At 39.1% G+C, this 23,272-nt stretch overlaps 1 protein-coding gene across 8 annotated transcripts in view; it reads right to left on the reverse strand.

The window, feature by feature from the left end:
* Window positions 1–23,272, reverse strand: part of ACSL4 (acyl-CoA synthetase long chain family member 4) — a 56,247-nt gene that overhangs the window by 13,877 nt on the left and 19,098 nt on the right. For 2 of the 8 annotated variants that reach the window (XM_063432145.1, XM_063432146.1), the window contains exons 2-12: window positions 21,334–21,379; window positions 12,747–12,983; window positions 11,661–11,838; window positions 9,695–9,804; window positions 9,459–9,597; window positions 7,968–8,118; window positions 6,986–7,109; window positions 3,926–3,997; window positions 2,811–2,950; window positions 1,873–2,045; window positions 173–247 (exon numbers count right to left, since the gene is read on the reverse strand). In XM_063432145.1, the coding sequence (XP_063288215.1) occupies window positions 173–247; window positions 1,873–2,045; window positions 2,811–2,950; window positions 3,926–3,997; window positions 6,986–7,109; window positions 7,968–8,118; window positions 9,459–9,597; window positions 9,695–9,804; window positions 11,661–11,838; window positions 12,747–12,974 (1,390 nt within the window). In that variant the 5' untranslated portion in view covers window positions 12,975–12,983; window positions 21,334–21,379. Of the gene's footprint in view, window positions 1–172; window positions 248–1,872; window positions 2,046–2,810; window positions 2,951–3,925; window positions 3,998–6,985; window positions 7,110–7,967; window positions 8,119–9,458; window positions 9,598–9,694; window positions 9,805–11,660; window positions 11,839–12,746; window positions 13,561–21,333; window positions 21,380–23,272 lie in introns of all 8 variants that reach the window. The other 6 variants (XM_063432143.1, XM_063432144.1, XM_063432138.1 and 3 more) reach the window with 3 other exon arrangements.

Here is a 23,272-nt window from a genome sequence, read left to right on the forward strand (position 1 = left end):
ACCTAGATGGACCTGGCACTCAGACCACTTCATTAAGCTGAAGTGGTCTGGGTGCCTATAGTGGTCCTTTAAGACTTCTGATTTCTATCCTACAGCATTTACAGTAAACAATATTCCCGCCAAACACTTTTTTCCCCCACTATAGTGCTCTGTAAAATATAAAACTACATACCTTCTTGCCAATCACGAAGTTTAATTTCACAGCAGGTAAGTGGAGCTCCTACTTTGCCTGTGCTGTAATCAGAAACTAAAAGAAAAGATCGGAGAACGAGTGTGATTTTAGATCCCATAAAAAAAGAAAACAATGGTTATATCGTTCATCAATACAGTATTAAATGTACTGTCCTGGGGTGACGCATAATAAAGTGCTGAAACTCAATATGAAAAATGCCTAGTCTATAAGGCATCGCAAATAAGAGTCTTCCTTTTGATGGCTGAGGATCATGTAAAATATATAGTCCTCAGCAGCTGCAATGCCAAAAGGTCTTCACAACTCTGTGGGCAATAAGGATTACTTGCCCCTTCTTTATTAGAATTCTTATATTGGACAGTATTTGGAAAACTCAAACACCGATTCACACAACTGACAAATGTCTTCATTTCAGAACACAAAATAGCACACTGGGTAGGTGTATAAGGATTGTGTGAATAAGGTAGATTGGTGCTACTGGACAGATTTTGTTGAATATTTTCTCCAATCAAACGATTGTGACATTACCTTGAATGTCAACCCATGCCCAAATCCTAGATTTCTTGACATGCAGCACAGACAAATAAAAGATTACACACTGAACTAGATTTTTGTGAGATTACAAATAATATAAATCATTACTTGTCACAGGATGGGATTCCATGTGTCTAAAGAGATTTCTTCGTTATATAAAACGACTATATGACCTACAGGGAGAATTCAAGGTAAATTCAAGACAAAATAGCTGGACTGTTCTAATTCTTTCAGTCAGCTATGCTTTCAATTTGGCTACTCTGGCCTCGACTTTGAAATTATATTAGCATTCACTTTGAATTCTCACTTTAGTAAATAAATCAGCTAAAGAGGCCCAAAAACCCTCAACAATTCTTTAAGAAAACATATGCTTGTCTTGTCTACTATAATGTAAAAAGAACAAATATGAGAGAGAGAGAGAGAGAGAAGGGCAGAGTGTGAGAGAGAGAGAGAGAGAGAGAGAGGCAGAGTGTGAGAGAGGGGCAGAGAGAGAGAGAGAGAGGCAGAGAGAGAGGGGCAGAGAGAGAGAGAGAGAGGCAGAGAGAGAGGGGCAGAGAGAGAGAGAGAGAGGCAGAGAGAGAAGGGCAGAGAGAGAGAGAGAGAGGCAGAGAGAGAAGGGCAGAGAGAGAGAGAGAGAGAGAGAGAGAGAGAAGGGCAGAGAGAGAGAGAGAGAGAAGGGCAGAGAGAGAGAGAGAGAAGGGCAGAGAGAGAGAGAGAGAGAGAGAGAGAAGGGCAGAGAGAGAGAAGGGCAGAGAGAGAGAGAGAGAGAAGGGCAGAGAGAGAGAGAGAGAGAGAGAAGGGCAGAGAGAGAGAGAGAGAGAGAGAAGGGCAGAGAGAGAGAGAGAGAGAGAGAAGGGCAGAGAGAGAGAGAAGGGCAGAGAGAGAGAGAAGGGCAGAGAGAGAGAGAGAGAGAGAGAGAAGGGCAGAGAGAGAGAGAGAGAGAGAAGGGCAGAGAGAGAGAGAAGGGCAGAGAGAGAGAGAGAAGGGCAGAGAGAGAGAGAGAGAAGGGCAGAGAGAGAAGGGCAGAGAGAGAAGGGCAGAGAGAGAAGGGCAGAGAGAGAGAAGGGAGAGAATTCCTTAGAAATGTACAGTTGATAAATTAGGATATGTTGCTTTAATCAAACAATGACCAATGTCAGAGAACTTACCTTCAGTGATCGTGCCAGCTCCACATGTTTCTGTTAAACCGTATCCCTGGCCAACAGGACAGCAAAAACAGATGTTCATAAACCTCTGAGTCTGAGAAGACAAAGGAGCACCTCCACACAGCATCATGCGCACATTGCCGCCGAGTAAAGCTTTCACTTTTTTAAAAAGTAACCTTTATGGTAAAGAAATCAAGAAAGCACAGGGTCACTCGCCTTTTTAGGTAAACTGTATCCAGGTATGCCTGTCAGAATTCAGTTCTCAACCTTAATTTAAAGGAATGCTCCAAGCACCATATCTACTACAGTATGCTAAAGTGGTGATGTTGCTTTGAAAGTTCCTTTAGGCTACTAGCAAGAACAGATTGCCAAACTCATGCGCCCTTTTATGGTCTACCTCTCAGCAATGACCGTTAGTTTTCCTTTCCATTCACCCAGCCCATTCCCTAATTTCCACTTAACCAAGGGTAAGGCTCATCTTCTATTGTATCAATTGTATTAGTAACACAGTAACATAATTCCCCCCTCCCCCCCCCAAATAACTAGTCCTCTATAATATCAAATATAATATATTATAAGCTGTAATACAGATCTTTATTCAGCAAGAGCATCCGACTGTCTGTGAAACTCTACCATTGTGTTCCCAATGTCTGTATGCTTGTATGGTGTGCTAGCTGCCAGAAAACACTCACAGCAATACAGTAGTCAAATATTAAGACTATGTAATGAATTCAATATAAAATAATCAGTGTTCTTGAAACCCCATCTCATATATGGTCACAATCAACATTAATGTGCTAATCAAAGCCTTAAGCTTGGTGTGGAACCTGACCTGGCACCCACTTTACTATAGGACCTCCGAAGTAGCCACTGGATTATCCCACCTCCAAATAAATTTAAACCAAATTATCTCCTCAACTCAGACATTGGTGAGTACTTACACATTGCATATGGGAGCATCATACCCCTTCTTGATTTGCTCCAGCTTGTAGTCATAGCCAAGCTTAAACAAAGTTCTCTGAAATACATTCATTTCTTGAACTTTGCTCATTACATTCTTGTAAATTCGATCCATTATTTCCTGGAAAGGAGGGGAAATAAAAAATAATAATAAATCACCTTCAACAAAACATACTGAATATTCATGCATACTTATGGTTCAGTTTACTAATCAATAGTGTGTCTGGGAATTGGACTCAAGATGGAAAATTATGAACATTCTTGCAAACAATCTTTCATAGATTCAGCAGAGATTTATGGGACATTTATTTAAACACATGGTTCTATTGTCAGATAAGCGTTACTGCTACTTAAGCAGATAGATGCACTGTGCCTGCTATTAGCTTACTGACCGCTCTATTTACCCAGTTTCAGAACAAGAGCATAGGTATTACTGTGCACAGGTAGTGTCAAGATTCAGGTTTCTTAGCAGCAATTGTGATAAAGCTTATAACAGGAGGTAAGGACTTGTATACTGTTGCCACTCTTTGGATGGACGGAGGAAGAAGCGTGACTTTTGTCAACTCCATCTAAAGGGGCTGGACTTATAGCTGCAGCAAAAACTGCAAACGTGTGCAGGGAACAGGGGCATGGTTGCCATAAACTGTACAAAAAGCTTTTATAAAGGTTGGATTATGTCTCTAGGCTCATAAGAGTCCGCAATGAAATCCATTGTAGAAGAGCTAGGAATATAACAGACTACATGTTGTTTGTGATTGTTCTGTTTAAACAACCAACGTGCATTATAAGTGCTATAGTAATATTAGATCACTTCGAAGTATGATCTAGTAACAAAATATAGCTCCAGGCTAAACAATAACCTAGCACTCACTAAGGGAGTGCTTAATGACACATTCCCTGCTAAAGGATATGAGCTAAGAATTATTTTTACACTAGATAAACTGCCTGTGGTCAAGAAGGAAATAGGTTGGTCTGCGGTATACTAAATAAAGTATTTTCAATGTACTTATCAGCCTGAAGATAGCTACTAGTTCTTCCAGTTTTATGTATTCACGTAATGAAAACCATTTAAGTAGAAACATGCACTACAACTTACAGGCACTGCAGCCATCAGCGTAGGTTTTAGAACTGTGCAATCACCTCTAGTTCCCTTCTTTATTTTGGTAGACTGTGGAAATAAGCATACCATATAAAGTCAGCAAATAGACTTTCATAATTTGACATTATACATATACACAACTGTATGGAAAATTCAGCCAAGTAAGTGACTACCTTCTAAACGGGATAACATGTATGAATATTTTGCATTAAATTCTTCTATAAGTTTCAATGCACAATTCTACTTTTTCACCAATGGCATGGAATCCAAAAATGCAATAAAAACTGTAAACACTGTCTGTGGCTCCATTGGGACTATACTTCTAACCAATCGAACTACCTTTTACATAGAGCATTCAACGGTGAGACGTTTTCTGCACAGTAATTCTGGCTAGCTGCCTCACTGAAAGGTTTCCAAAGTCTAGGCCACCAAACAGGACAATGATGCACTTGAGGAAAGACAGTAGGATGTAAAGTCATTAAACCATGAAGTTCAGAAGAGTTTAGTTAACCTACTCCCACAGAGTGAAACCTAAAATAAAGCCTGTATTATACAGGACACAGTGGCCTCTGTCAATAATGCAGGCTTTTACAAAGGACAAGAAGTGTTCACAGCATATCCAATGTTAGCAGCCAATTGTAACAGGATGAATTTACAAACTCTGCAAATAAAACACTGTTGCCGGTTTAACAATAACCATCTTTGTGGTAGCCATAAACAGCAGGGATCGCTTCTCATGCTTTTTAGCTTTCCCCTGCTATTGCCAACTACAAGTCTTTGTTACAGCAAGGGAGACATGTTGCGCATAAAGCATGCTGTTAATGAAGAATAGTTCTATAAAATACAGAGGTTGCACACAATTAAAAAGGTGTATGTAGAGAACATAAATTAGCATACATCTGTCCAGGCATGCATGTTGAGGAGACGGCTGCCTTTCGGTTTCACACATTATATTGGATGAATAGCACCCCACCCTGTCAAAATACCATATAAAAAGGGTCCTAAAAAAAACCTCTCTGCCGAGAACCCTAGAGGATAAATGTCCTATAAAATGAGTTAATCTCATGGCAGTCGTTCGATTAGGAGAGTATGGGACTCACCACAAATGAGATACATGGTACTTTTTTCAAGTCTATTTTGGTTTTTATGTTTAATTGGCCCATCCTCTAAACAAAACAAATTAATTTATTCATACGGACAATAATAAAAACACAAAATACACAATACCTTATGTGCTAGAGAAAAAAAAAAAAAAAAAATGTGGTATGAACACAATTCGTAATCTTTTTAATTATTGGTAATTTTTGACACACAGGTTTCCACTTCTCCCTAGCATATGTTTTACACCAACCCCACTTCCAGAAGCGCAAGTGTAGCAATATCATGTAAACTATTAAAGCAATGCAATGTGAAAAAGCAAGAACAAACTCGTGCTTTTCAAACAAGAGCAACAACACATGCTTTAACATATTATAGCATTCCATTTTTGTATTCAACGCTTAAATACTTAATGGTCTATATAGCATGCCCCACTCCTGTTCGCATTCCACCACCTTGATATACTCACCCTATATAATATGGTAGATACAATATTGACAGTATATGTTTTTTGTTACGGGATTTCTTTTTTTTTTTTTTTTTTTTTAAATGCATATCCATGCAGTTTTGTAAAATACCACATTTTAATAATTCAGGTTTACTCACTAGGGAATTAAAGTTTTAGGTTAAAATTGCCAAGCTAGAAAGAAAAAGAAAATAATCTAAAACCTAGTAATGCCTTCCGCTCGGTTACTTTTACCTAAGGTTTAAAAACATTGCGGCCTAAAAGTGGAGTTTCATGAATGTTGAACAGCCCCAGTGGTTCCCAACTTGAATTCCCTCCCCCCACTCCCCCAATGAGAGAAAAATTTCCAAAGCACAACTACTGTGGTCACATTTATGTGAAGCACTACTAGAGAAAGATGCCCACATCTAGCCAAACTGGCCTATTCTTTTTATCACTTTAACAAAGAGAATTACAATTTTAATGTGGACACTTATTAAAAAGTTATTTGAAATATTGCATATAACCTATTACAGCAATTGAGCAATTAAGCAAAATGATCAAGGCATGCCAGTTTGCCAAGGTGGAGATCCAATGCTGTAGAACATCAGCAGTAGAAATATCTATAAAGCAAAAGCGTTCTAGAAACGCCTTCGTAGCAGGCAAATCTAAACAATAGCCATGAATAGCAGAGCACTGCAATTAAGATCAGCTACACGTCAAGTACATCCTGGAACAATGGTTACCTTTAAGAAAGGCTTTTAGAAAATATCTGTGCAATTAGCTGGCAATTAGTCTAGGGCTCACAGCAAACATTTCAATTGTGCATAAATTTTTTTAGGAAGATGACATTCGTTTATTCTATTAAATAAGGGCACTAGAATAATAAGCAAGATAAACAATGAACAATTCACACAACACCTTCAAAAAGAAAACACTAATTAATGCTGAACTCACTCAACGAGTTTGAGATCTAGTCCGATGTCAGGAAGGGTAATTCTAGAGCTATATAACCCTTGATAAAAACAGAGTGAAATCTGTAAGTGGGGAATGTGACAGAAGGTTCCGGCTGCCACTTTAACTTAGCATTATGTTATTGGTAGCCATCTATGGCCTTGATTTAATAAGCTTTAGAAATTATGCAATATCGCTCGAAAAAAGTTCCAAACGATTTAGCTATAAAAGTCACCATGGAAGTCTTTTAGATACGTTTTTGTAGATACATTATTTGGAAAGTGCTCTATTGAATCATTTGGAAAGCTTATTAAATTTAGGCCTATGTATCAGGAACACTCCAAGACCTTCCCCTGTCTGGGTCCAAGTAAAAAGGTGCTTCCCACACCCCACCTTCTGAAGTCATACATTATTACAAAAAGAGAAATATGGCCTCTACCCCTGCCCTCATATTTCACCACTCCTTCATGCCTCTGGGAATAGAACTGTAGTCACATGAAATAGCCTTCCCAGCAGAGGAGGGAAAGGCCAATACAATTAACCTAGAAATTCTCTCTCACCTGGTCGGACAGTGTTTGCGGAGATGAATAACCAATTCTACAGCCATAGGTCACACAGGAAATTTCTGCAGTCATTTCAAGAACATGTGCTAGAGGCAAGTAGCCAATATAAGTATCTTTGGGCCTGTAAAAAAATATTCAAATAAGATGACTTATTAAAAATGTAGAAGGTATCAGTTCAACACGCTATTAGCACTATTTTCTTCTCCTAAGATTTTATCTCCTTATTCCATACCTTTATCTTGATTTTTTTTTTTTTTTTTTTTTAATCTTTGACAAGAGACGGTACTTCTTCAGCAAGATGCTGCACTATAAGAGCAAAAGAAACTTCGTCTTCAAGCTCACTGGTTTGCACACAACTGTTATAAAGTCACATGCAGTTCTTGAAGACCTTTATTGTGGCTAACATAGCACTGTGTAACAGCACCCATTCCAGGAATTAGTGAGACAGTCACAATATTGGGGTCCTGTTCTGCCACCCTCAGTGAGCACATCATTACATGTCCTGCATAAAATATATAAGGGCATACAAGAATGTCCTCTGTGCCTGGACTATTTTTACAGGGTCTTACCTTCACAGCTGCCAGTCAGCCTCACGTATATGAACATAAGGTTGGCACTTCTGTTTGAAGGGTCTGTTTCTTAAGCATCAGATGGTGACTGCCATGTCCACTACCAATTGTAATTAAGTGTGTGGGAAGACTGAGCGGTGCGAATATCTAATTTGTGATTAGGGTGTTAAAAAAAAAACACAAAAAAAAACGCAACTCCAAATGTGTAATGGAATTTAGTGGCATAGTAATTAAGAAAGCGCATTAATAGAGTACATTAGAGGCTCTAAATACGCTCATGAACAGAGCTCACATAATAGTCATTGTGGCTCTTTAAATGTATTTTTTGATCAAGTCACAAAACTGCTGGGCTGGAGATATCCAACCTAGCTGGTTCATAAATAAATAGAACCTGATTGTAGAAAAATTACCCTAAGCCTGGTATCCTTTCACACTGCCCGGCCATGCCAGCGATTAGGTTGCTGTGAACCATCATTACTCCTTTGGGCCTGCCAGTAGAGCCGCTGGTATACATCACAACTGCCAGATCGGTAGGTAGAGGTCGGCTTGGAGGGTTGCTCACTGAAGATCAAAACAAATATCGGAGTAAATATTTAGCCTTGATAATCACTTCCAAATTCAAACCATTATAAATAAATGGAACCAAGACACATGTTTACCGATAATTTAATGCTCATCTTTGTGGTCAGGATCTACAAGAATCCATACGTTTTGAGACATTGCATCCCCTCCAGTGTAGAGCTGTAGAACAAATCACACCAAACCTTGTAGAACCTCCTCACTCATCTCATGGGAAATTTACCAGTTAGCCATCTAGTCAAGCATAGACAATGGAAACCAGCAGGAAATGTGGGAACTTGTAGAAACCTGTTCAATACCTTGAGGAACTCTTTGGGAGTAGGTATTCTATGGCTGCATGGAGGCGTTCAGGAGTGCTTAAAAATGGCCGATCAGGACGAAGGAGATGTGACCAAGTTAAATATGCAGTAACGGATTATCATTGAAGCCAATGATGAAATCCCTGATCAGGAAGGACTGAGGCATTCTGGGCCCAATTATACCTCTCCATTTCAGGGAAGCAATACCCCACAATGAATGGATTCTCAAACAGTGACCATATTAAGATGAAAACCAACTATCAGTGACTGATGATTTTCTATTTGCAAATCGTGTTTAAAGACATACAAAAAAAAAAAAAAAAACACAAAACATTGTTACAATAAGCAAAGTATAGACGGTATAAAATATATATTTCTGACATTGACTATTTCAAAACTTTACAACATACAATTAAACAAAATAATACTATGGATCAAACCATCATATTTGTTGATTATACAACTTTGGAGGTGTGAAATTCAATTCACACCATGCCAAATGTGAAGTATTTTGAACTTGGAATATACATTTTCCATACAGTAAAGAAATAGAGATCTCTCCAAACACAGAAACCACCAAACACTTGATGGGGACAAAGACAGTGACAGAACAGTTTTCACATTTTTCAATGAATATGTACTGAGAGACTCTAGATCAGGTGAAAGCCGTATTTGGCACTCCAGATGAAGAAAGCCTTCGGCACTCCAGATGTTGTGGACTACAACTTCCCTGATGTTTTGCCAGCATTATGGCTGTAAGAAGATTGTTTAGTCCACAACCAAAGGTTGCCTACACCTGCTCTAAATGCACAAACATGTGGTTCTGGTCAATACCAAAAATACCTGCGAATTCACTTGAATGTGCAAGTTGTTATGGGGAAAAAAATAAAGTTGCAACAACTATGCATGTGACACCATGTAATGAACTTATTGAAAAAGTGAATTACTTTTGCACAAAGCTCTGTAAGATGCATTCTTGCCTTTTTAATGGACTAGTTTTCTTTATGAAGTAATATCACTTACAGTTCTCTGGTTTTGCACCCAAATCTTCAATGGACTCCATTTCATGGATCTGTAGGCCTTCTGGATACTCTGCCTTATTAATATTTCTCTTGCCCACATAGATGATATGTTTAATGAAACTAATTTCTGATAGAACATTCTGTGAAATTTAGAAGTGAAACATAATATGGTTATTCTTGTCAGGGAGATATAAATATGATAGATAACAGCAGCTAAAGTCTGTCCTAAATACACACCTTCAACTTGGTTTCCAGGAGTTCAGAGCTAGTAATGAGATGGGTGGCTCCAGATTCATTCAGACCATAAGTTACGGCCTCCTCACCCAGAGTGGCATACAATGTGACCACTGTAAAAACAATTGGTAAAATTACATATTCTTTCAAGCCACAACATACCAAGTTTAAAATTATTTTATATCTCCACTTTTAGGCGAGAGGATTATGAACAGATTCCAAATTACCCTTAAAGCATCCATGTCTCTCGCCACCCGTCACTTTTCATTTTCCTTAATACTCTTGGATTTTAATGATTATACCACCTCCCATGCCACTTGCCTTTATTTATAAATTATCTTCCTTGTGCCAGATATAAATTCCTGGGTGCGGACATTTTGTTTTCCTCTGCCATTTACACTTTTGTGGGATTGCTATTACTGATGGATCATGGGTAAATGTGATTGATAATGGAATACAAGTCTTTTTTTAAAGCTCTGTCCATTAAACAAGTTTTGTCAACTTCACTGCTATATATACATAAAATTAGGAACTTTTGCATTTGTTTTAGAAAAATTAGAGCATTCAGAAAAGAAAACAAATAAAATAAAGATTTAATGATAAAATCTATATGGAAGCAGATAAAAAGTTATTTTTGGTGATGACAGATCCGCTTTAACGCTGGTTGTTCACCGGGAAATCTCAATCAGTGTAAGTTTGCTAAAATGAAGTATGATATATTTAGATATGTTAAGTAATATCTACACATGTTTCCATGACAGTAGTTTGCATGCAAAGTGAGAGAAAAGGGAAATGAGAATGCATCTTAGATTGCTTATGAGAATGAGGAACTATGACGGAGAGGGAAAAAAAACAGAACTTGTGGAAATGAGAAAATAAGCCTGTATATGAGACAGACAGTCCTGTGGCTGGTGCAGGCTGCAAGACCTGCACATTTTGTCTCATTGTCATTACCATGCACGAAGGGACAGATGTTCAAGCAAAACAAAAAAAAATAAATCATCTAGTCAATTCTTTCAGCATCCTGTATTAAAAGGTTAACGTATGCATAAATAGAATTGTCCAAGATTTGGGAGAGTACCAAAAACACTCCAAACATTTGAACTCAATGTGAAAACATTGATATCCACTGATCGCCACTAGAGGTGCTTTCAATGAAATAGAGTAAACCTCTGCTATTTCAAATTAGATGGTCTCAAAGACCATCCAATTGGCACAGAGGGGCATTTTGCAGGGTATGTGCATTAGCCTCCTAATACTTTCCAACAGGAGGCAGTGCTTCCCCAGAGAGACTGGCATGGCGAGTGAAATTCACCCTTCCAACTAGCACACGGCAGGGGGAAATAACATTAATTCATTAAAACGCTACAGGATCCTTTAAGCTTCAGATTGGCAGTCGCACAAGCAGAAATGCTACAAAATATTTCCCTGAATTACAATGAATCTGCTCGGATATGAACCATACGGCTCTAGTAAGGCTACAAGCAAACGTGAAATGTATAAGCTGCTGAGTGAAGGTGGAGAAGAGAATAAGTGTATATATGACATCATATGAATGTCGCTCTTCAGAGGCAAGTGACATTATGGTCTCACATGCTCTGTGCTTCTTTAATATGTTTGCACGAGAAAGCAGCAAATTAAGAGACCTGTGTGACGACGCAGAGATTCAAAGAATGACATTCTGTCAAGCCAACCCAATCTCCAAAGAAAAATAAATAAGATACAAAACATAATGAAATAAAAAAGCAGGGAGCCTGGAGTAACTGCTCACATTATTTTGTTTAGGATAGAGAAATACCATCTAACTACTTTAGGTCTTGGCAAAACTTCCCCTAAAATGTATTTTTGGAGCAGAAATGTTATCAGTGATATATTAATGATTCTCTCAGGTAATGATTCACTCAGGTACATGGACAATCAGCTACATAGTTAGTACACCTTTAAAATGTTTGAAAGAAATAAAACTTACAAGGAAAATTGTATTTAAAGCATGCTTGTGCTGTGATCATCCACTCTGCTCTGGTTTCACAAAAAATGGCAACAGTGCTTTTTGGTTTCAGCCCAAGCGCAGCCAGACCACTTCCAAAATTGGTCACCTTCACATTAACATCTTCATAGGATAACCACTTATAATCTCCCTGAATTAACTGGAGGGGAAAAAAAAAATACAATAACATTTCTAAAAAAATAGGTCATTTCAGGATAATAAAATTGTAAACTTCCATTGATCACCATAGTTTGTGTGATGAAAAACAAACTATTACCACGATAGTCCTGTTAAACTCTGTCCATTAAGCCATCATATGGTAAACTAAAAGACAAGCCAAAACACTGTACTTGGAGCTGACCGGTGTAATATTTATGAAGAACTACCTGTATGATGCGCTGGAATTTTCACTGCAATCACACATATTTCAAAAGATATACAAATGTCAAATGTGATATAAAGCAGAACTGGCACAGCAATGCAATTCCAACTGACGGCTGATCGGAAAATGCATCTTCTAGCGTGATGTGCAACGAAAGCTTACGTCATCTCTCTGCATGTGCATGAGAAGATATGTGGAAGATCTCCAAAGATCTAAAAAATATTATTTTATACTTTTATGCATTTAGTTCCTAGCAAACCAGGAAAAAGAAGAAGAAGTTACGGCAATAAAGAAGGAATAACTGGGTTCAAACACCTCTTCCCACATTTTTATCAATTGTACATTTTTCACCTCCATTTGTCAGGTCTGCTTTAATATAAACAGCATTGCAGAATGTACTGGTAACATAGTATTAAACAAAATGTGAAAATGCAAGATATGTGAGCAATGTTAAGGAATATGTAAATACAACCTTGAAAATTTGCTGTCTAGCATTGGAGATATTCTCAACCTTATCTAATTAACCCAACCTCTTAACTTCATGATTGCCGTATAGCAACAAGTAATATTAAAAAGGGAACTACGGTTAGGGACAATCTGAGTTTCTGAGCTTGATTCAAGGGTCAAAGCAAAACAATGATACAGGATGATTCCACACAACAGTAAAGAGAAAAATAAATTAATACCTTCTTAAACACTTTTCCATTAGGTTGCATTTCATTCTCTTCATTTAGCAGCTCCCTTGTGCCCAGACAGTCTCTCTTTCCAAAATTTGCCACAGCATGTTGAAACAGTTTGTCCAGCGTGTCGGCTCCTGGAATGTCTATGGTGGCCAGTGAATCCAAGTGGCTAATGGCCCTGTACGGACTTCCAGGTTTGTCTGACATAGGTTTAGCTTTTATTCTTTTTGCCATTGCTTTTTTCTTCTTTGCGTTGGTAAGAAAATACCATGGTATAAATGTAAGAGTACTGTACACAAACATTAACAGGTAGACAGGCAGCAAGACAACGGTGGACACTTCGGTATTAAGCTTCATGGTGTTTAATTAGGACAAGAAATAAAAATAAATAAAAACACAGGATCTGTGCTTGCCTTCACTGAATATTCGTTGTGTTCATAAGGCAACAGGGTAACAAGCAGCTGCAGCAGAAGGTTAACCAAGGCAGCGAGAAAAGTACGAGCTTGCGTTACTGTTCAGTACGAACATTAAAACTATCGTTTGTTAACCTTTGGAAGCCAAGATGCGCGAGTATCTGTGCAGACAGCCAGCCAGAGAGCAGAAAAGAAGAAGGGAGAAATTAGTGCAACATTAGGTTACCAGTGATACTAAGGTGCCCATTAAAAACTAGTTACGAAAAAAAAGCAACAAGGGATGCTAACATAACCAGGCTGTGTGTTTAAAAAACAGGCAGCAAAGTAGTCTTTCCTTTGCTTTAAAACCTTCCAAATATTTACACATCTTGGTGCTTTCTCAATTCAGTTTGTTGTTGTGTGGGCTCCTGCAAATAGTGGAGGAGGAAAAACTAAATGTAATCAGACATGTTCAAATGGGATAAATACTGGCAAAAGGTTAATTTCCTGCAAACCAAATATTTATAAACAGTTTTTTTGTTTTGTTTTTTAAATTGAATGTTGTAGCAGTCACAGTAAAGCCTCAACAACCCAAAGGTTAATGTCAAATTTAAATCACAAATTACCTATGGAGTGTACGCTCTCGGAAAAAACTTAAGGAGTTAAAGGAAAACTCCAGTGCCAGGAAAACAATCCGTTTTCCTGGCACTGGAGGTACCCTCTCCCTCCCACCCCCTAATCCCCGGTTACTGAAGGGGTGAAAACCCCTTCAGTCACTTACCTGAGGCAGCGACGATGTCCCTCGTCGCTGTCTCCTCCTCCGCGCCGCTTCTCCTACTGTCTCCGTCGGCCGAGACTGATCCCGCCCACCGGTCGAAGAGACCTAATGCGCATGCGCGGCAAAAGATTTTCAATGCGTTCCTATGAGGAAATGAGCGACGCTGGACGTCCAGCGACGCTCTAGCACAGATAATCTGTGCTATGTGTCAGGAAGGGACCTCTAGTGGCTGTCTAGTAGACAGCCACTAGATGTGGAGTTAACCCTGCAAGGTAATTATTGCAGTTTATAGAAAACTTCAATAATTATACTTGCAGGGTTAATGAGCAGAAGTGGTCTGGGTGCCTGGAGTGTCCCTTTAACAGGGAACTCTACAACTCATTCTCCCCTAAGGTGCACTCAGACAGCCTCTTATGGTGCTTTCCTGGTTTAGGTCCTGTGAGGTTGCTCTGCATGGAGAGGTTGAATGCTACCCATAGATATGCATTTATTGAATGCATCGCTATCAGATGATACGGACTGGAGCAGCAAAGTTTTGCCACGCATGCGCACTAGCCTCCCAACACTTTCCTATGGGAAAACATTGGTGTCGCTGAGATCATCAAGATTGTTGATCTCTGCCAAGGAGGAAGGGTGGCCAAGACAAGGGTGTGAAAAAAAAAAAAAAAAAAATATATATATATATATATATATATATATATATATATATATATATATATATATATATATATTTATAAGGACTCTATAGCGTTACAAATAAAAACAGGTTTATAATTTCTTGTTAGTATTATGACCTTAAGGGAACAATATAGCATTAGGATACAAAGTATTCATGTTTTGCAATAAAATGTATCAACTGTTTGAATAAAAGACCAAGGACTAAAGAGAACATTAATAGAGACTCCCACTGTCATCTTACTGAATTTGTTATAGTGCATGGATTCCCCTAGCACTGTCCCTCCACTGCGTGTTAAACCATATTCGAGCAATTTAACACTAAATCAGGGTCCCTGGCCACCCACACCACCACTGGAGGTATGGCTAAAGCAGAGATTACACATTTCCTTGTGCCCATGCCATATCACCTGACACTCTTAGCCAATCACACCGCCCATTGCTGCTCAGGTGGATTCTTAATTTGCCTAAGCAGCAAAAAGGAGATGGGAAATGGTTTAACAATAAATGGAAGGATAGCACAGGGGATTCGAGACCCTATAAATACTTTAATGAGAAAGCATTTATAGTGCCTACTGTGTGCCTATTTCTATCAAAGCAGAATCGCCAATACATTATTCCTTTTAAAGCGGCACTGTCATGCCGAATCCCGTTTTTTTTTTTTTTTTAACCCCCCTCCACTACATAAAATTTACCCCTTAGTCACCCCCAAATGCCCCTAAGCCCCCCAGATTACCTATTTATTAATCTGTATTTTCTGCCCCGATCTATATTCAGGGCGCCGCCATCTTTGTGTGGGTAGGTGAAGTCCCTGTGGGACACGTCATCTGCCCACAGTAGACAGACTGAGATTCCCGCACATTGCCCAGTGAAACACCTGGACATGCGAACGGGAATTTCATCTATTCATTCATTCGACAGACGAATGAATTAATAGAAAAGTCAGACGAACAAACAAACATTGAGTATCACTGTTCGTTCAGTTTGTTACAAGGAGGGAGCTACCGGCGTGCAGCTCCCTCCTTGTAATATGTAACTATAGAAGCGGCCCCCCAGGTCCCCCTCTCACTCTATGGGGGTCAATATGACCCCCATAATAGCACAAGGGAGATTAAAATCTCCCGAACGCCCCTACTTGCTATACCGCAAGTAGGGGCATGTCTACTAAACAGTGAGCAGCCTGTGGCTGCTCACTGTAGAAAAAAAAATGTACATAAATTACAACAAGGGGGGGGCGGACCTATTGTCCTCCTCCCCTTCCCCACCCTGAGCAGCGGGTGGGGGCCATGAAGATAATGAGGGGGGGGGGAGACGACCTACTGTCCTCCCCCCCAGTCCCCCACCCCTGGGCGGCGGTTGGGGACCATAAAGATAATAAGGGGGGATACCTACTGTGTTTTTTTTGCGCTCTGGTTTATTTTATTTTATTTTAAGTTCGACGGGTATGATGGCTTTTTATTTGGCCTTTTTTGGGGCTGAAAAATGAAGATTTTAGAAAAAAGAAGACGTCAAATGGCAAGTTAAATTTTTCTTTACATGTTAGTTAGGGAGGGGATTTTCATTTGGGGCCCCCACCCGCCGCTCAGGGGTGGGGCACAGTAGGTCCCCCGCTCTTATTGTTTTTTTAGGGCCCCCACCCACCGCTCAGGGGTGGGGGCCGGGTGAGGACAGTAGGTCCCCCCCCCCCTCTTTATTTAGGGCCCCCACCCACCGCTCAGGGGTGGGGGCAGGGGAGGACAGTCGGTTGTTATTTAGGGGGCCCCCACCAGCCGTGCAAGAGGGGGGGGAGGGGGGGTTTATTTTATTTATTTATTTTTACAGTGAGCAGCCACAGGCTGCTCACTGCTTACTAGTCATGCCCCTACTCGCGGGATAGCGAGTAGGGGCATATTATTTACTAATACCAAGTAATCTTTACTTAGTATTAGTAAATGTGGCTGAAAGACCAATTTAGGTCTTTCAGCCTTTTAGTAGATAGCTCCCTGATACCGTGGGAATTAGGGAGTTATCTACTAAGCGGCTGCAAGATGCAGCCACAGCAATGAATAGGATCGGAGTTTCATTCATTAGAATGAAATTGCGATCCGAACAGAGTGCCGAATTGCGTTCTAAAAGAAACGAACATACTGTTCACTTGAAACTGCACACTTTGCTCCTCCACTGTTCAGAGCTGGTCAAGCAGAGGAAACCTCCATAAGGCAAAGAGTCCCTACTTTGTCTTATGATTTTAAAGAAAACTAAAGAAGACAGGAAGAAATGGAGAACAGATCCTGAGAGGGGGGGGGGGGGGGGGGGAGAAGAGGAAGAGATTGAGGAAAGGCAAGTTCTGCATGACAGTGCCGCTTTAAGTACTCCTAGTAACAATGTTTGTCAAACTAGTACTAGTTGTCTCCCATGAAATATCAAGCATTTGTAAAGATTATCTGGTGAGTAAGAACACAAAATTGTGGAAGGGTTAAAACAGACTCTTGGATGTTTTTTTTCCCTTCTACTTTTCACTAGTAGAATAATCTATTCTGTCTCTAGAAAACCCCAATGGAAATGAATAACAATTTAATAGAAACAAGTCATGTTTTTTTCTGCTAGGAAATTATGCATAGATTCCAATGTAGAGGTTTCTTAGGTCAATCAATATTAAATAATAATACTATATATTCTGTGTATTCTATAGATTAGGGGGATAGATTATCTATACTCTAAACAGTGAGTTGTGAGACAGAGTTTAAAAAAAACAACAAAAAAAACAAAACACAATCTACTAATTGAAAGTTATTTTGACCTTTGGTTAGCATGTCAGTTGCCAACACAGCATAACTCACTGCAGAGGCATGTTTTGTTTGAACATCCCCAGGGCCTTGCTGTAAACAGATTACTAGAAGAAAAATGTATAAGTAGTAACCTGTTCTGGCAGAATTATGAATTCATGCAAAGCCTCACTGAGGGACAGGTATACACCTTATATGGCCAGGTTACATAATAGATGTTCAAAGGAAAGCTTAGATAATGGCCGGTTAGGTAGAATGTATAACAGTGAGTTAGCCCAAGGTGAAAAAAACATATAAGTGCCAGATGTATCCTTTTGAACTTTTAATTGTTCCAACATACCCGCATGTAGATTCTAGTATTGGGTAATAAACAACATTCTCCTAAATTTTCATGAAAAAATAAAAAAAATACATGTGACTTAAAAAGCTTCCTGATCTCATCCCCAAGCTCATTTAACATTTCTGTTCACTTGAAATTATTTGGAGAGCGATTCACAAATGTTGTCATATGTTTATCATAAACTCCCATTAATTGGACTAGGTTAACCAAGACTGATAAATCATTGAGGATAGAACAGAGATATGAATTGGTGCTGCAAGGAGCACTCTCTGCAAATCATATATTATATGGAATATGTCATGCATGCATGTTGATACGCTCTAAATCGAAATGCACTTATTACAGAATATCAATTCATGCAACACATGTTCAGAGAAAATAAATACACGTGTGCATGCAACATGCAAATACCAGGAATGGTTGGAATATGGCATGTCAAAATTACATTGCACTATGTTCAGCTGTGTTTAAATAGATTAACACTGCATAACGTATTATTGGTAGACTGATAACATGTTATCAAGCAACGTAAATTAGTGGAGTTCCAGTAGCAGACACAGTTTCTCTGGTACAAGAAAACCTTGTTAAAGCATAGAAAACATTATGAAATCAAAGTAATTGAAATTACACCGCGGTGTTCTGCATCTAAGAGCAAAGAACATCAAGACTGCATTGGTTGTAAATGATTAAACTGAATGCAGAGGGAAGGCAGAATTTAGAGAAGTTAAAAGGAGTACCAGAAAGGTGCTCTGCGTGGCTCATCCCAATAACACAAAATAGGGTAACTAGGTTGGAAGAAAAATACCCTGTCAACATGTCATTTAGGTTATTATTATAATTACATTTCCATCAAGAACAAGGTGTCATGTGAAACAAAGCCAATTAAATATGCATGTAAAAATAAAAGTAAATCAGTGAAACATTTAATGCCTGGTTAGGTCAGCCTCCCTTAATTGACATTGATATTAAAAAAGGGCACACAATAAACCAAGTGCTAGATAAAGAAAGCAAAGTTACTGTGAATTTCAACATTGAAACATTACAAACAAAACAAAGTGACACCATCAATGCACATATAATACACCCATGGAGCAGGTATTAACAAGCAGCATGTGATTAAGTAATATTACAGTAATCAGCCGGTGCGAGTAACGTGGGTAGTAGATATAAGTCTATACAAAATTAAGAATTACAAAAATTCAAATAAATCTATACCACTTTCATATTAGTTAAGGAACAGTATAGGTTAAAATACTATTAAAAGCACATTGGCTTAAAGACTGGAATTGCCAAGATGGAAAATATTTATGTAGGCAAATTTTTTCCATTTCAGTTATTTTTGCAATTCACAGGACAGTTGGTGAAGATTCACGGTTAAGAAAGTAGGAAATAATAATCAGGTTTGTATTTGCATCAGAGCCTTTGGTGAATGAAGATAGATTTGCAGACAGAGTAAGGCCTTCTCTAGGCCACACATGTACGCATTTCTAAAATAATATCTGAAAGAAAGGTATGGTGTACTCCCCTCACTGACCTGTTAGCACAACACAAGGGAGCGGGCCTGTGAGGCCTGATGAAGGATTATGTGGATAGGGCTGGCAAGGGAAAGACAACAATCTCTGAAAATGCCCTGTAAGCGAATTATTCCAGTTTTATTGTCAAATAGTATGCATCAATAAAAATATATATGATTAAAAAAATTGAACTATGAACCCCCGGGGGCTATAATTTATACAAACATCTTCAGGCTTCACAAACAAAATTTCAGGTACAGTGAGATCATCATTACCAAAGAGGAACTGTACTAACAAACTTGTTTAGGGTTTCAATGTAATGTGACCTGGGGAAAAATATTAATATGGTGTACTCTGGCACGGAATGGAGCGGTCAATGAAATTAAATTCCTTTTCTGAAGGGAATGTATAGTGACAAAACTACATGTAAATATATTTCTAGTGTAATATGAAGAGACACACAGGATTAATTACTAAAGTACCAATTCAACGTGAATTTCATGCTTACGGTCAAAATAGCTGAACTTTAAAAGTTCTAAGTTTGCTTTACCTTTAGTTCCAACTATTCTGGTCTTAAATGTGAAACTCACTTTAGGTGGATAACCCTGTCAGAATCAGTTTCTACATGATCACCTGTACGTCATGTGGAAATGGAAAACGGTCATTAGTTTAGCTTCTATGTATTGAGCACACAAATATGAAGTTTGGTAAGCCTGTACTCTCGTATTCATAAACCTATTCTGTTCCTTAAATTATACCATACGAATGCATTGCATGATTAGTTAAGTGAATTAGAAAAGGTCCCAGTGAGGAAAAGCATTGACAGGAAGCATGCGGTAGAAAAGATATTACATGCATATCCCACTGTAGGGATTATGGTGCCAGGAGTGCCCTTGCACCCCCGTTGTAGCAGTTAAACCAATTTTGAAAATTTTGCCTCAGTTCCTAGGGTCTACTGGGCGCTGATCCCCACCTCTAATACCTCAATACAGGGCTTCATTCTTTGGCAAAAAGTAATCAGCCCACGCCACCAGCCAAAGGACGCAAGTCCTGCATTGCAAAGTTTCGGTCAGAACTACTAACAAAAGTTCCTATTTAGGAACGTATGGCTCTCTGATAATGGTAGTAAAGATGAAGATTATCACCCTGCAGACCAAAAGTCAAAATATTCCAAAACAGGTTGGCTTCTTACAATGGGGAGGGACGCCAGGGTACTACATTGTGCAGTAGTGGATATGGTGCTTTGAGTGTTCCTTTAACTATTACAGAATAGTTCCATTTATATGCTGAATAGGAACTAGTCCCACTGTCACAACTTTTTTTTTTTCTCACAAGTGAAATTAATGTACATATCAGCAAAAGTCATTCATAAAGTTCCAGAACATTTTTATTATAAAATGTAAATGCCATCATACATTGCCAACAGACTGAATACCCCTCACTGATCCCATGACTGAGTTCAATGTTCTCTGTGCAGGGATCAACAACATGTTTTTTGTTTGTTTGTTTTTAACAAACATCTTACTTGGGAGGGGGAGGGAATGAAAAACAAATAAAAGTAAATAAATGCAAAGTCTCATCTCCAATCCGAGCATGTTGAACCGCAACTTAGAGGTACAGCTTTAACATACTGATTGCACATAGAGTATTTAGGGTAAAAAGAACATTCCCTGAGCTCATCATTATGCAAAATAAATCAGTCTGTGCCAGAAATAATTTATTTTAGTGCTGTAAGTAAATATGTTGACATTAGTTTAAGCTGTGTTATGTTGGCTGGTATTTGTGTACATTGTGTTTACACTACGTGCAAGTATCTTACTAATCAGATGGGGGTTAGAAAGCAAAAAAAAAAAAAAAAAATGGCTTTGGGAGAAAACTAACATTTGCACACACGCACTACAAAATTAAACAAACTACTCCTTGCACATAGGGCTCTCTGGCGCTATACTCCAAACGGGATATTGCATAAAAACTGTACAATGCCAGCGAGGTACAACTCCTCTTTTTGCCAAGACTCCCTATTGAATGCATTATTTCAGTGTTCCTACAAGGCAGGAGATGGGACTTTATAATTTGTCAGGGTTATGCAACACACAGAACAGATTAATGTATAACTTATTTATACTTACTGAACTTTTGTAGCACGGGAAACTGGTCTCTGATACTTAACGGAAGCTGTTAATAGAATAGGAGGAAACCGTTAATATTATACATACACAAAACTATACAGGTTTATATGGGTACAAATTAGGTTTCAGTCTCATATTTTCTCGCTCACATTTTTAAAGACTATGGTTTGGTCTTTCTGCAGGAGAAAATCTGGTAGCACAGTTATTTGTTGACTGACCAAATCGTAATATTTACACAATTTAGGTCAAGCTCACTTATCATTAGAAATATTTCTAATCAAAAGACAAACAGTCATACCTGGCCACCTCGCCATGACCTGTATTACACTAACTGCAAAAACTCACAGAAATACTTTGTCCCCAGAATAATAAAGCAGGGGCACGGTGAACCCTGGTATGACCATTTTTGGCCCAATTAAATATGGCTTTGCAATAGCAGACTATGGCACGTCACTGCCAGACAACAAAGAAACAAAAAAGGTCTAAACCCTGTCGAGCAGAAAAGATAGCAGAAGTCCTCCACAAATACATAGTCTACACAGGTTAAAGGGACACTCCAGGCACCCAGACCACTTCTGCCCATTGGAGTGGTCTGGGTGCCAACTCCCACTACTCTTAACCCTGCAAGTGTAATTATTGCAGTTTTTTTATAAACTGCAATAATTACATTGCAGGGTTAACTCCTCCCCTCTAGTGGCTGTCTACTAGAAAGCCACTAGAGGGCACTTCTTGATTCATAGCAAAGATTTTCTTTGCTAGAGCGTCGCTGGACGTCCTCACGATGTGTGAGGACCTCCAGCGTCGCTCAGTTCCCCATAGGAAAGCATTGAAAATCTTTTTTCAATGCTTTCCTATGGGGAGACCTAATGCACGTGCACGGCATTGCCGCACATGCGCATTAGGTTTCCTCAGCCGGCAGGCGGGATCAGTCTCGCCCACTGGCTGACGTGATTACTGGGAGGAGCGACGCCGGCCCGAAACCACCGCCGAGGGACATCTACCTGGGATGGGAGGTGGGAGGGAGAGACTACCTGCAGTGCCAGGAAAACTGATTGTTTTCCTGGCACTGGAGTTTTACTTTAAAGGAGCAATTAACACCTTTAGTTAATTCCAGATTAACGAGTTTGCAACCATTATACATTATATATTAAACTGTTAGCATCAGACCAGAGCTCATCCATCCTTTATTAGGCGTTATGGGGAGAACTCATTAACACAGAACTATATCCTTCAAAGTTTTCCCTTTTTTTTAATGGGCTCTAAATTTGCAAGATTTCTCAGCCAGATCTCCATTTTATTTTTCATTTATTGGAGCTGTACATGTTTAGTTGCCAGAGGTATACTTACCAGAAGTATACCTCTGGCCATTTTGTTGGTTTCTTGTCGCCGGTTGTGCCGGCGACCATTTTAAGCCCCTTTTTCTCGGCGGTTTTTGCTTTATTGCTCCGTGGAGGCTGCATGCTCCCTGCTCCTGCTCCTATCCTATGCTCCCTCCCTCCCCCCCCCCCCCCCCCATTATTTATTTGTCACTTTTTGTGTATTTTGGGCTTACACCATTAGACAAAGTAGGGCCTATTTTGTCTTATAATAACTGCATTTGGAAAGGTCATTGAAATTCCAAATCAATCAACATTAGGAATATAGATGACATCTTTATTAAATACTCAAAAGTGATTTAACAAGGTATGTAGTTAAGTAATGAGAAAGCGTATAATTCTTGAAAAGGAAAGGAACTAATATTAACCAGAAACATTAGATATAGCACAGGCACTTCCAGTATTTTGGGACTGCATGCATATTATAGAAGATGTTTTGATATAGGGTGATGCATTGCTTCCTCTATGACTGCAAACAGTGAGGAGTTGGCTTATAATTTCTTTAAGGCATACTGTAGTGCCAGTAATACAAAGCTGTAGTCCTGGCACTACCGATCACTCTG

This window comes from Pelobates fuscus, chromosome 9 (assembly GCF_036172605.1).
Source record: "Pelobates fuscus isolate aPelFus1 chromosome 9, aPelFus1.pri, whole genome shotgun sequence".
Lineage (NCBI taxonomy): Eukaryota > Metazoa > Chordata > Amphibia > Anura > Pelobatidae > Pelobates > Pelobates fuscus.